This window comes from Eptatretus burgeri, chromosome 12 (assembly GCF_056783735.1).
Source record: "Eptatretus burgeri isolate ZD-2024b chromosome 12, Ebu_testis_v1, whole genome shotgun sequence".
Taxonomy (NCBI): domain Eukaryota; kingdom Metazoa; phylum Chordata; class Myxini; order Myxiniformes; family Myxinidae; genus Eptatretus; species Eptatretus burgeri.
Window position 1 is genome coordinate 72,564,356 of NC_140972.1, and position 12,791 is coordinate 72,577,146.

Below are 12,791 nucleotides of genomic sequence, written 5' to 3' on the forward strand. Positions count from 1 at the left end.
CGCCCCTCGTACGTGTACCAATTTACTAAGTCAGTTTGCAGGGTTTTACCACAATGGTAATGTATCAAGAGATCTACGATCAAGTTAAAAATATTCCAGGAAATCATTTATAATCAGATGAGACAGCCAGATTAATACTCTTCACAAATAATGTTATGCTCTACAATGCACCTGCTTTTTTGTGGCTTTGGCACCAATGCAGCAAAAGTTGAGTTAAGTAATTAGTCTGTCTGTCTGCCTATAAATGACAGTTTTTGATCAAGGAACAACTTAACTTCATATGAATGTTATATTTTAAACACGAATTGGAAAACAAACCTGTAGTTTCACCGTAATTTGGCTCTAAATTCATTCCGATCGCACGTATGCACAGAGAGAAGTGAGATAATTGGTATACTTTGTCTGCCTGTCTGGCAGTCGAACAAAATTGAAAATTATTCAAACCGGAAACTTACTATTTTTCGAGGTCATAAAGCACACAAACAACAAGCACAAATAACGAATGTAATGTGTTAAATAAGGTGGTGTGATAGACACTGCATCAACGGCGGTAAACTTCTAGAATTGTTTGTTTTCTGCAACCTTTAAAATATTTATTTTATTTCAATTTAATTAGATGCTTAAACACTGCAGTAGAATACAAATCGCATTATTGGCACTTTCAAATACCTTTAGTTTAACAGTACTACTTGGATAAAATGTTACAGCATTTTACATCATCTGGACCAATAAAATTTGCTGCTCACAGACCCTGCCCATGCCTGTTTTTTTTTTCTTAAGACTGCACAGAGTAAGGTGTTCTACAAACTCTCTAGTTTTTAGTTGAATTTGTGTCTAATGGAGATCAAACTTGCAAAAAGACCGCTCAGATGAGGTGGTGGGTTAGGTATTCTGTTAGCATTGCCAAATGCGGAAACAGAAGCAACATCAAAAGTAACAATAAAAGTTCAGAGCAAGATTGGTTGACAGAATAGCTCAGAGGTTGTATGCTCACTTTAAGTTGTCTAGTCTGGGTATGATTCTCAATCTAACTACAAGTTGCCAACCTGGTGTCCCGTTTGCTATAATTCACTGATAGATGTTAAAAAAAAAATAAACCCACGATACCTTTTGAAAGCACTATGATACTGTGTGCAGGAACCTGGCAAAATTCTTACCATAATGAGCAGGGGCACTGTATCGGTATTGCAGCAACGCTACCATAATGATGCAACCAACGGGACAAAATTTTAATTGAATCCCTGTCCTGTATGCATTCGCTCAAAAAAGGAATTTAAGAAGAGCAGATCACTAGGAGGAAATAGAGACAGATGATGAAGTAAGGGCAGTGAAGAATACTGGACCAGAGGCAGGAAGAAACGACCAGTTGACGCAGATGGGCCAATGAGCTTGACGTGTTCCTTGAATTATTGCAGGTGAGACAGTGATGGCCTCATGAGCAGGGGCACACAATCACGTTATACAGTCAGGGGAGGGAGTTAAGGAAACCTTTTTCGGCCTCCCAGTAAGACACAGCTGTGATGCAAAGACAAAAGGCTCCTTTCTCTACAACACCGACTCCACGACTGCTTTTCTACAGTTGGGAAAGCCAACTGTGGCTCGTTTTTGAAAGCACCATCAACTTTAACTTCTCTTCCATCTAGGTCACCTTGTTCCCAAAGTTGCTGCCTGCTATGTTAACGGAAAGAGAAGGTAACACAAAGTACATAATCCTACTCGTTAAACATTATGAAACGGAATAAACACGTAGCACCCGATTGGTCTAACGGCAACCCTGTTTGACATTCTCAACTGAGCACATAGCTCGTGATCATGTGAGCCCAGTTTTGAATCACGTATGCTGTGTTGCTTTCTCAATTGTCGCTGAATTGTCCTGACGCAAATGTACACTACACTCTCCAACAGCTTCTCCTGTACGTGATATATGTGCAAACATGATCACTGCAGGGGAAAAAAAGTTTTAAAAAGGAGCTGGCCATTTGAAGGATATAAGCAGATCCGACGAAACATTTTGAGAGAGACAATCACAGGAATCCTTGCTTTCACTTGTACAACAACAGAAAGGAATTTCTATAGAGATAACACCTAGTTTAGCTGCTCAGGCTCCATTCTTTATTACTCTATTGACAAACTCAAGATAAACCATTGGTTACAATCATTGCAGAGCGTGATGAAGTGGCTATGATTTCATATTCAATATTTTTAAACTTTGAATCCGACGTGTGATTTGTGACGTACTCACAATCGTTGCAGGGAACTGAGACTGTAGAATGAAGCATTCCGAAGTCTTGAGATGTGATTGCTGCTGAGGATTCTGCAAAACAAAACATTATAGCATACATACACTGTAAAGGTCAAAGGTCAAAAAGTTTTATACAAACTCTTCTGCTTCACTGCACTATTGCACTATTTCAATTGGTACACTTTAGAATGTCATAAAATTAAATCAATGCTCTAATACAGTATCATGCAACGGTATCCGACAGTGTCACACACCCTCTTGTACACATATAGTAGTATTAACCCATGGTAGCATATCACCTGATGACAAGCACTGCTATGGTGTCACTACTTCATTGTCTCTTACAGTATTGCCGGCAGTCACACACTATCGCACCATTTATTTTTTCCGGATTTGATTGTCCTCAGCACGAAGACTTGCCAAGCCGCCAAAGTGGTCAACGACTGAGTACGGCAGTGTTATTTCAGCTCTGGAAAATACTAAAAGTGTAATTTCCTGTCTTTCCCCCATATTCTGATACACACAGCCATTTATTGTATTCCCAAAAAGTTCAGCACATCTGTTTTTCATCTCCCTCAACTCCACTATGGCAGCAAAGAGAAAATGGCCTGGGAGAAGGTAAAGTCGGGCTCCACTCCGGACACCAATTTTCTATGAACTCAGCTGAAACCACACAGGTGCCTGGGTATCATTATCTACCAATTAACTATGACTGTTTTCAGAAAGGTATTCTTACACCTTCTTATAATTGCTCGTTTGAAAGTACAATCCGCCTTATGCACTATGATGGTTTTGTTAACTTTAAGAGAGAAAAAAACATCGACATAACCAAGCATGAGGAATAACTTCACGTTTGGTGTAATGAAGTTTCAATCAAGTCTCACTTCTTGAGTTTCTACAGTAATTAGAATGATCAATACCAGTTCATCATTATGAATAAATCAAATAAGTGGTATGGGGTTTCAGGTGTGAGCCTTTAGGTACTTTCATCAGGCTGGTGTAAAGGCTTACCCACAACATATTTCTACCAGCATCATGATGGCAATAACTCCCCGAGAAATCACAGATGGGTGTCTGGTGTGCATTTACCGAGCATGTGGCACAGGTTTGGTTTGAGGTGTGCACTTACGGAGCAGCATGTGCTATAACCTACGTTTGGAGTGTGCACTTACTGAGTATGTGCCATAAGCTGTGACATTTCCTGGTCATAGGGAAACACCTCAAACGCTAATTCGCGATATCACAACCCACTGTAAGTCATAAACGTTTCCATAGCTGAGAATTAACCTCATACAGGCTTGCTAATCCCTCGCTGAGTGCTGCAGAAGCAACACTCAACCAGAGCAGGAATTGGGCATTTGCTGAGGGTACCGGCACAGCATAGTGAGAGAAGGAAAAGGTGGCCCTGAAAACATCAGGTGTTGAGCAAGTTCCTGGTATATGCAAAACCATCACTGTTCATTCATCACGTGACATTTGCTATACAGATAAAAAGGAACAAACATCCTTGTGAATAAATCAAATTGTGGCATGTGTGGTGGTCTCCCTTTTGCAGTGAGTTACAATTCAGTACATATGTTAAGGCGTAGGCCTACAGTCCTGGGTCTGTATACTTAAGCAAGTACCCTGTCATAGTACATGTTGTACATAATGATGTGGAATTACATCCCAGTTCAAGTATATGGTCATATTTCTGCACAGATGAATATATATATATATATATATATATATATATATATATATATATATATATATATATATATATATATATATATATATATGAATATATATATATATATATATATATATATATATATATATATATGCTGGTGTTGGCGCAGTGGTTAGGGCAGTGGCTTGGGATCCAAAAGGTCCCGAGTTCAAGCCCCGTTGGGCCACTGAATTAATACACCAGGGGGTTGACTCAGCCTGTCATCCTTCCGAGGTCAGCGAAATGAGTACCAGTGTACTGGGCCGGTGTATACCCCGGTTAAAATAGGTGTACCATATCCCTGTGTCGTAAGAGGCGACCAGGGTTGCGTCAGGAAGGGAATCCGGTGTAAAACATGTGCCAAATCACTATGCGGATCATGCGGATGATTCGCTGTGGCGACCCCGAAAGGGAGCAGCCGAAAGATGAAGAAGAAGATATATATATATATATATATATATATATATATATATATATATATATATATATATATATATATATATATATATATATATATATATATATATATATATATATATAAAGACTCACCCACATCTCTCACCTGTGAATGGAGGGAATAGCCAATCAGCTCTCACTTAATCAACTAAACCCAGGTTGCTGGGGTTATATAAATAAATTAATGTGTGTACCATTTGTGAATGTGTTTATAGCTGTGGAGGAACTCTGGGAAGGCTTTGATACAGCAAAGCGCTTATTTTGTGTCAGCCTTCTTGGTTGCTTTACGCAGCAGTTTCGGCTCGAGAAGCATGGGTGGTGTCAAAATTATTTATATGAATGTGTATATATACATACTCTATCGGGTCCATCTCAAAAGGGGCGAGGGGATTGGTGGTCGAGGAAATAAAAAGTGAAAGTATGGGAGAAAAAGGGATGAGGTTTAAATCTTAGCTCTTTCTTTAATCCCTTGAATGTAAATATAGAACTATACATTTTGGCATTCATGTCCATGCATAAATAATCAGTCCAATGACTGTCGTCTTTTGCATCCTCACAACTCTGCAATAGGCTCACATGTTTATGTAATCATGTGCTCACTCAATTCACAACTTTCCTCTGCTATGAAACAACCAATGGAGGCCATATGTGGGCTCATGAAATCGCGTGTCATGGAGGGTGCCGCCGACCATGGGGCGTGAACTGTGCACTGAACATGGCACAGGTTTTTGTGTTCATCTGCCCTGCTTCAGAACATTAAGGTGTTTCTGCAGTGCTATGGCAAGGTTAAGCAACAATGCTATATGACTTCCCATGACATTTTAACTTGGTCATCCATTTGCTGAGGACTGACTATGTCTGTTCTGAAAGAACACTGTTTGGAGGCATTTAGCATAACCTTTCTGGTGTAATCAGTGCAAACAATGGCTCTACCATGACTCTCCATCTCACCTTTGTTTAACTTCAGAATTCATCGAACATTTTATAGAGACGCTCCCTAACTGTAAATAATTACAATATGGGAGCCAAATGCACACGTGAGCAGCAATGCTCGTTCTGATCAATAACAGTTTTTTGCGTGCAGTGTCGAGGCTCGTGAAGAAGTTAGAACACAGAACAGATTAGAACGGAACAGAAAGAATACAATGGTAGAAAGAGAGTGGAGGGTGAATGGGGAACACATGAGCAGCAGGGTTGAGGAAAGAAATAGAGGGAGACTTGGAGATATAAGGGACGTGGCCGTAGGGAAGAATGAGGGAAAGGTTGGACATAGGGGATGAAAAAGATAGATACAGCCGCAAACTCTCAAAAAATGGAAATCCGGAGAGAGGTGGGCTTTGGGAGGTTTAATCGGGGTAGAAAATATCATTGTTGTGGATGGGGGATGACTTGAGATGGTAGTGAAGAGCTGTCTTGAAGCTCCAAAGGGAAGAAGAATGAGGACACTGCATGGAAAGGGCAGAGGGTACAAGACTAGAAAGGAGACAGTAGAAGACAAAGAGACCACTCATTTGTCTATGATGGGAAAATGAGAAAGTGTTTTCACTTTTGCTTATTATTTTAACATTTGCACTGTTGTTTACAATATACTCTACATTACTCATCTCCTTTACGATGTTAAGTGCCAAAATGCATTGCTCAAAATTCCTACTCTGTTGTTTTGAAAGGAGAATTTGAGTAAGAATGCTGTCCATTGTTTCTCAACTGTTAAAAATTTTTGACATGGACTGTTATTTTGCAGTGCTTATAAGCAATATTGAATGCTGTGTCACATCAAAGGTTACTCAAGGATGTGATGTGTCCCAGATAGAATGTGAAACCAAGCCCAACTGCAGACCAAATGCCAGTCCTGGCCCAATACCACTGGCAATCTGTCAGGTGAGAAAGAACAGTTAGAATTAGGAAAGGCCAATTAATACATTATTCAACTTCAATGATTCAGACTATTGTTCTAAAGAATAAAGACTGAAATTCATCAAAGAAAACTACTACAACCCCTTTTACGAAAAGGAAATTCTACTATTCCCCCTCACAAATAGGCCGGGGGCCAGTGGGACCGACCTTGCACCCCCCCCCCCCCGCGACAATTTTTCACTGATACCACAGTGTTCATATATATCCCACGTATCAGAAAAAAGATGTTCCCAGAAAAATAACTCATTTGCACTATGCTTTATGAAGCTGTTTCCATTTTTGCATGTAATTAAGCTATCTAAACATTATTCTACATCTCTGACAACAAAGGAAATATGTTCACCTTATTCCTTGACCCTCCAAACATAGGTGTAAATTCCTCATTTACAAATTTCCATGCACCAGAAGTTGAGATATTTACAAAAATGAGAATTTCCATAATGGCAGATCCTAATTAGCATATCAAAGCATTTAAAATTATTTCCACTACTTTTACTCAAACAGAAAATAGTTATGTTTCCCTAAAACACCAACAGACATCATAAGTCACAGTTATGTATTATATCAGGCCCAGGTAATTAATTATATTGATTAATCTGATTTCGCATGATTTTCGAATGATTCATTGTGCTTTGTATTTTATGCTAATAAGCCGACTTAAAAAAATTCAAATATTTTAATATATTTTTTGCCAACCTGGCTTGTATCTGGCAACACTTAAGTAATGTCTTTTTGACAAAAAAACTGACATGTGGTCATTACAAGGAAAGAAAATGGAAATTCTTGCCTTTTTGTAGGAATTATTGTCTTTAAGTCAAATTTAATTAATATGCAAATGAGTTAATTAGCATAAACAAAATATATTTTAATACATAAATGTATAAGCTTTAATTTGACATCAATTTTGTGATTTTATGTTTACATTTGACAGAGATATTGACATTTTGCCGATCTTTGTGAGATTCGTCTATTTTTAATTGGTTGCCATGGAAACAGCTTAATAAAGCATCGTGCAAATGAGTTATTTTGCTGGGAACATCTTTTTCTGATACTTGGGATACATATGAACACTGTGGTATCAGTGAAAAAATGTCGCAAAGAGGGGGGGTGCAAGTAGGTCCCACTGCTCCCCGACCTAAAACCATCTTGACTGGTTTCTGGTTGGATTAAGTAGATTTGGTTGAATCAACTTATAACTGGATTTCAGATGATGAGCCCCAAACGGTAAAATAACTATCCTTGGATGGTTTGTTTCTCCTTCCGATTTGTGTAGTTCACTAAAAAATGAATCCCTGCCTGGTAGCTTGTGTTGCTGAGGAAGAAATGGATCAGAATCTGCCAGATGAGGCTGCTACCAACTTTGTTTCGACCACAATACATCGTTGGCCAAAATGCAGCAGCCACGCTTGTACTGCTCCTCCACCATGCTTCACCGTAGATGTTATACATTGCTCTCATATTGTTCTCCTCACGACCATCGAAGAAGCTGTTGTGATGTTTTCTGAAAACTTTGAATTTTGATTCATCTGTGAAGAGAACACATCTTCAACCTTATTATTCCACTGTTTATGGTCTTTCACATATTGCAACCTTTTTCTTTCGTTACCACTCTTCCAGCAAAAGTCTTCAAGCAGCTGAATGTACATTGAAACCACTCTCTGATCATTTATCGTTTTGTTCCGTCCACCACTGATAGTGGTTCGAGGTTATGTTTTCATCCCTGTCTGTCTGCCTTTTTGGCTGTGAGCACGATATCTCAAAAAGTTCTGGACGGATTCGGACAAAACTTGGGAGCGAGGCTGGGTGTGACATGGATGAATTGATTCGATATTGGTGAAGATGCAGTTCCAGATCCAGATATGACACTTTCAAAAATATATATGCAAGTGATTCTTCAACATTGAGAGAGAGGGCCAAAAACGATATAGAGTACGATATCTCAAAACGTTTTTGACGGATTACGACAAAACTTGGTGGATGAGTTGGGTGTGTGACAAGAACAAGCTGATTTGATTTTGGTTCATGTCCAGATCCAGATTCAGCCTATCAGTGGGATACAATATGTATGTGCTCTACGAAGTATTCCTGTATTTTCAGCAAGAGCAAGGTTATGTCAAGATGTGTAATCAACCAGATTCCAAAAAAATGGAAAACTACTTTTTAAAAAGATTATATTTCCATTCTCTGGTCTTTATAAAAACTGGGTCAGTGGAAAATCTCTTGCATTGAAAAAGGGCTCATACCATAATCTCTCTTCACCTTCTTTCCCAATGTGGTTAGAATACCTTCCTCAATATTTTGTTTGGACAATTCATTGTCTATGTTCTAAATAACACAGCCTGACATATACACCGTCATTTTTGGAGAGTTTTGCCTTTTTATCTCAGCCACATCTAATACTAATGTCTTGTGTCTTGCAACAACTATTGTATTGTGTTGTGGCAACAATGCTAGTGTCATGTACTTTCCTCACTTCTGCGAAAGTGTAGAGTTTTGTGACAAACTTTCACATGGGGTATGTTGTATGAGGAAAAACCGATTTCTACCTTGCATACACTTGTAAATTGGTGTATTTGAATCCTTGGAGCCATTAATAGATTTCTTCATGTTATTTGTATTTCTTTGTATACAATGGGGCACTTTGTATACATTTTGTAGACATACATCCCCATCGGGATGGGGTGGGGAACACAGGGTATACAAGGTGGACACTACAGGGACTTTCAGGAAGGAAAGCAGGGAATTTGAAGGAGGTGGTCTTGGGGTGAATTAAAAGGGATAGAAAAGATCGAGGATTTTGGATGGGGAAGATAAGAGGTGGTGGTGAACGGCTGTTTTGAAGACCTGGAGGAAAGAAAGGGATTGAAGAGAGTGTGGGAGTTTGTTCCATAGGCAGGAAAAAAGAGGAATGAAAGAGTGAAAGTGAGCAGTGATTTGTGATTTTGGTAGTTCTACCAGAAGGGGGGTGCAGGCAGACCTTGAGCACCATGCAGAAATATGGGGGGGGGGGGATATCGCAGACAGAGCGGGGGGGGGGGGGAGACCGGAGAGGAGATGGTAGAAGACAAAGTCTTTTATCTTTTTTCTTACGTTATAAATATCTATTTTACTGCTCTTTGTTGGCTTAGTTTTGATTGTCTATTTGTTCTGTTTTTAAATCAATGTAATTTTCACCTCCAATTCAGGGTGGTATCATCTAATCCAGTAAACAAATGCAAATATAACTGCTGGCCAATGCAGAGCATTTACGACATCTCCAGGATTAAATGTGCTCATTAGGACATAAACGACAACAAAACAAATCTATGAGAGATGGAATAAAAGTCGATTTAATAAACCAATAAATATTATATATATATATATATATATATATATATATATATATATATATATATATATATATATATATATATATTACATCGATCCATTGGGACCATACCCTGCATAGAGCATCAGTGCTGCCAAAGCAGTCTCCTGGGATATTGGGCACAATCCTGGACAGGTCACCACTCCAACATAGGATACTCAAATGGCTCAATCATCCAAGCAAGCTGGTACTCATTTTGCCAACCTCAGAAGGATGACAGGCTGAGTCAACCCCACCGGCTATTAATTCAACAGGCACAGGATTTGAACTCAGGACCCGAAGATCCCAAGCCCACAACCCAAACCATGAAAAACCAGGCATATATAACACAATATATATATATATATATATATATTGTTGCGAATTCGCACCCGCGGGTGTGCGGTCGGCCACGCGACTCGAATCGCGGCACGTCACCCACTGGACAGACAATTCTGTCGTGACCCTCTTGGACTAACGCCGGGAGCTAGTCACAGGTGGGCCTTTCGGCCTCACCACAATCGTGCCAATCGGCCACCCGCGTGGGATAGGGTTGTTCGCCAAACTCGACCTACCTAAGTACCCACGCGGATGGTAGACCGGGCGATCGCACCTCGCCACAGGTCGACTCCGGACACGGGCCGCTTAGGCGGTCTGTTCCGTACTATCGGGATAACCGAGCGGTGTTATCGTCGGCCTCGATGGTTCCGATTAATTATCGGGCGTATTAAGCCCACGATGAACCCATTACGTGAAGCAAGAGGGAGATTCAAACAAAGGAAAGGACGCAGCGAAACGGGGAACAATTCAACATGCAAGCACTTTATTCACATAGACACAGAGCACACATATAGCAATTAAAACAATTATGCACAATAAGCAAATGTAACACGAAAAACAACAAAGCAACGATGACGCAGAGCTACAACCGACTAAGACGGACACACGGCAACACTTAACAGTTTTACTTCACCAGACTGGCGCCACACACACACACACACACACACACACACACACACACACGTTTACACAGAACCCAAAAGAAATGGAAGTCGCGACTTCCCTGAGCGTGTCGAGTCCCTCTCCAACGTCCTTCGACGGGGTCCCGCCTGGCCGCGACTCTGTGCCCGAGCGTGGTAGGCGAGTCCTCTCCTGCGTGCCTCGCGCCTGCACGTGTTGGCCACTTGACGCCATGGACCGAGTGTTCGGCGCTATCCCAGCGCGGATCAAGGGGGGGGGGGAAACGTGGATGGCCAAAGTCGGGAGAGAGGAATGGTGGATGCTCCTTCCCGCCAGCGGGGTCTTACAACTGCCCCACAAAAGACCCGGCCAGCGGCCACCAGGACGAGCAAACCGGAAGACGAGAGCAACCACGAAGCAAGAGCCTCTACCAAGCAAGAGCATCGACAAAACTGCTTCCGCCGTCTCCGACTTTTATATCCTCGGAGCTCCGCCCTGTTGCTCCGCCCCGTTCTTTGCTCCACCCCCCCCCCCTTCGAGGCGCTTCGAGAAAGGTCTCGAAGAGGGGCGTTCCTCCTCCCTGGCCGCGTCACACCGCGCATCCACCAATCGAGCGCCAGCTGCCCTCCCCTCGCTTCTCTCCCCTCACACCAAGCGCAGAGAAGAATGGCGCGAAAAGCCCACCGAGTGTCCTTGTTGGTTTTTATTTGAAATAAAAGATAGAGAAAGAAAAACGACTGACTCAAAGCATCGCAGCCCGAATGAATCACATTTATTCCCTCTAAACAACGGGTTTGGGGCTAACTACACATGTACTGAAGAGATATCTCACCTACGGGACCTGAATGGTGGTTTGCAAATTTCCACAGCCGTAACAATATATATATATATATATATATATATATATATATATATATATATATATATATATATATATATATATATATATATATAAATTATGTATAATACTAATATATTTATAATTAATTGGGTATTCCTGTACATCTGGTAACTTTGAAAAATTTCCTTGCACAAGATTTTAAATCTTCATAAAAAAAGAAACAATTTAAACGAGAAAGTTCATAGAACACCCTACCCAACGCAGTCTTGAGAAAAAGGACATGGGACTTCATTGGAACTTGGATATGGGACTTGAATTAGAATCAGTTTATTGGAAAAAGAAGAAGAAATTAATCTCAAAATTTCCCTTCCCTGAGAATGCGAGTGGCAAATTTGATTGGTCGAGACGGTGCACAATTTTGCCAAAGTAGTGCGAAACTGAAGGTTTTGGGAAGTGCAAACAAAGTGAATTATGTTCCACACTGTTTAAGTATATAATTTGAGTGAAGTAAAATAAAACTTTTCAAGGCAATAGAACAAAAAAGACAGCAATACAATTGAATTGAAAGTTTACCGCCGTTGATGCAGCATCTTTTACACCACCGTATTAAACATGTTACATTAGTTATTCATGCCTGCTATTTGTGTCGTTTATGACGTCGCTAATAACAGAAAGTTTCCTCTTTGGAATGGTTTTCAATTTTGTTTGACTGCCAGACAGGCAGACTGAGTAAAAAAAAGAATATTTCACCCCTCTCTGTGCATGCGCAATTCCATACAATTTGTCAAATTCAGAACCAAAGTATTGCTAAACTGCAGGTTCATGTTCCAATTCATGTTCCGATTAATGTTGAATCTAAAATTCAAAACATATCATTTGAAATATAAAATTAAATTGAAATTAAGTAGTTCCTTGATCATAAACTGACATCTGTACATAGAGTGAAGTAATAGCTTCACCCCGCTTTTTGCTGCGTGTACGGAGTCGTAACTTTTGTTTCTTTGTTCTTGTATTTGGCTCTCGTTGAATCGTTTAGATTTCTAACTGCAGGATAAACATAATATTTGAAATGAGCAGGTGTTATTTTTAATCCAGATCGCACTTCTGAGACAAGTCTACCATACCGCAGTATGGGGCAACAGCACACAATGGCACCACTGGGTCTTCAACATCAATAAGAAACTGCGAGATGGAACATCAAGCTTTGCATCTCCTCCAAAAGGACAGTCTACTGTACTTCATGATGAAACATTCTGCCTGCAAAGTACAAAAGTGACATAATTTTCCAGTGGGATCCTGTCTCCATTGGGGTTTACCTTTC

General features: G+C 40.3%; 1 protein-coding gene across 3 annotated transcripts in view; it reads right to left on the reverse strand.

Annotated features, from left to right (window-relative positions):
* The window catches only part of LOC147015903 (adhesion G protein-coupled receptor A3-like), a 220,366-nt gene that overhangs the window by 131,457 nt on the left and 76,118 nt on the right, over window positions 1-12,791 (reverse strand). For all 3 annotated transcript variants that reach the window (XM_085848508.1, XM_085848507.1, XM_085848509.1), the window contains exon 3: window positions 2,243-2,314. In XM_085848508.1, the coding sequence (XP_085704634.1) occupies window positions 2,243-2,314 (72 nt within the window). The remainder of the gene's footprint in view (window positions 1-2,242; window positions 2,315-12,791) is intronic.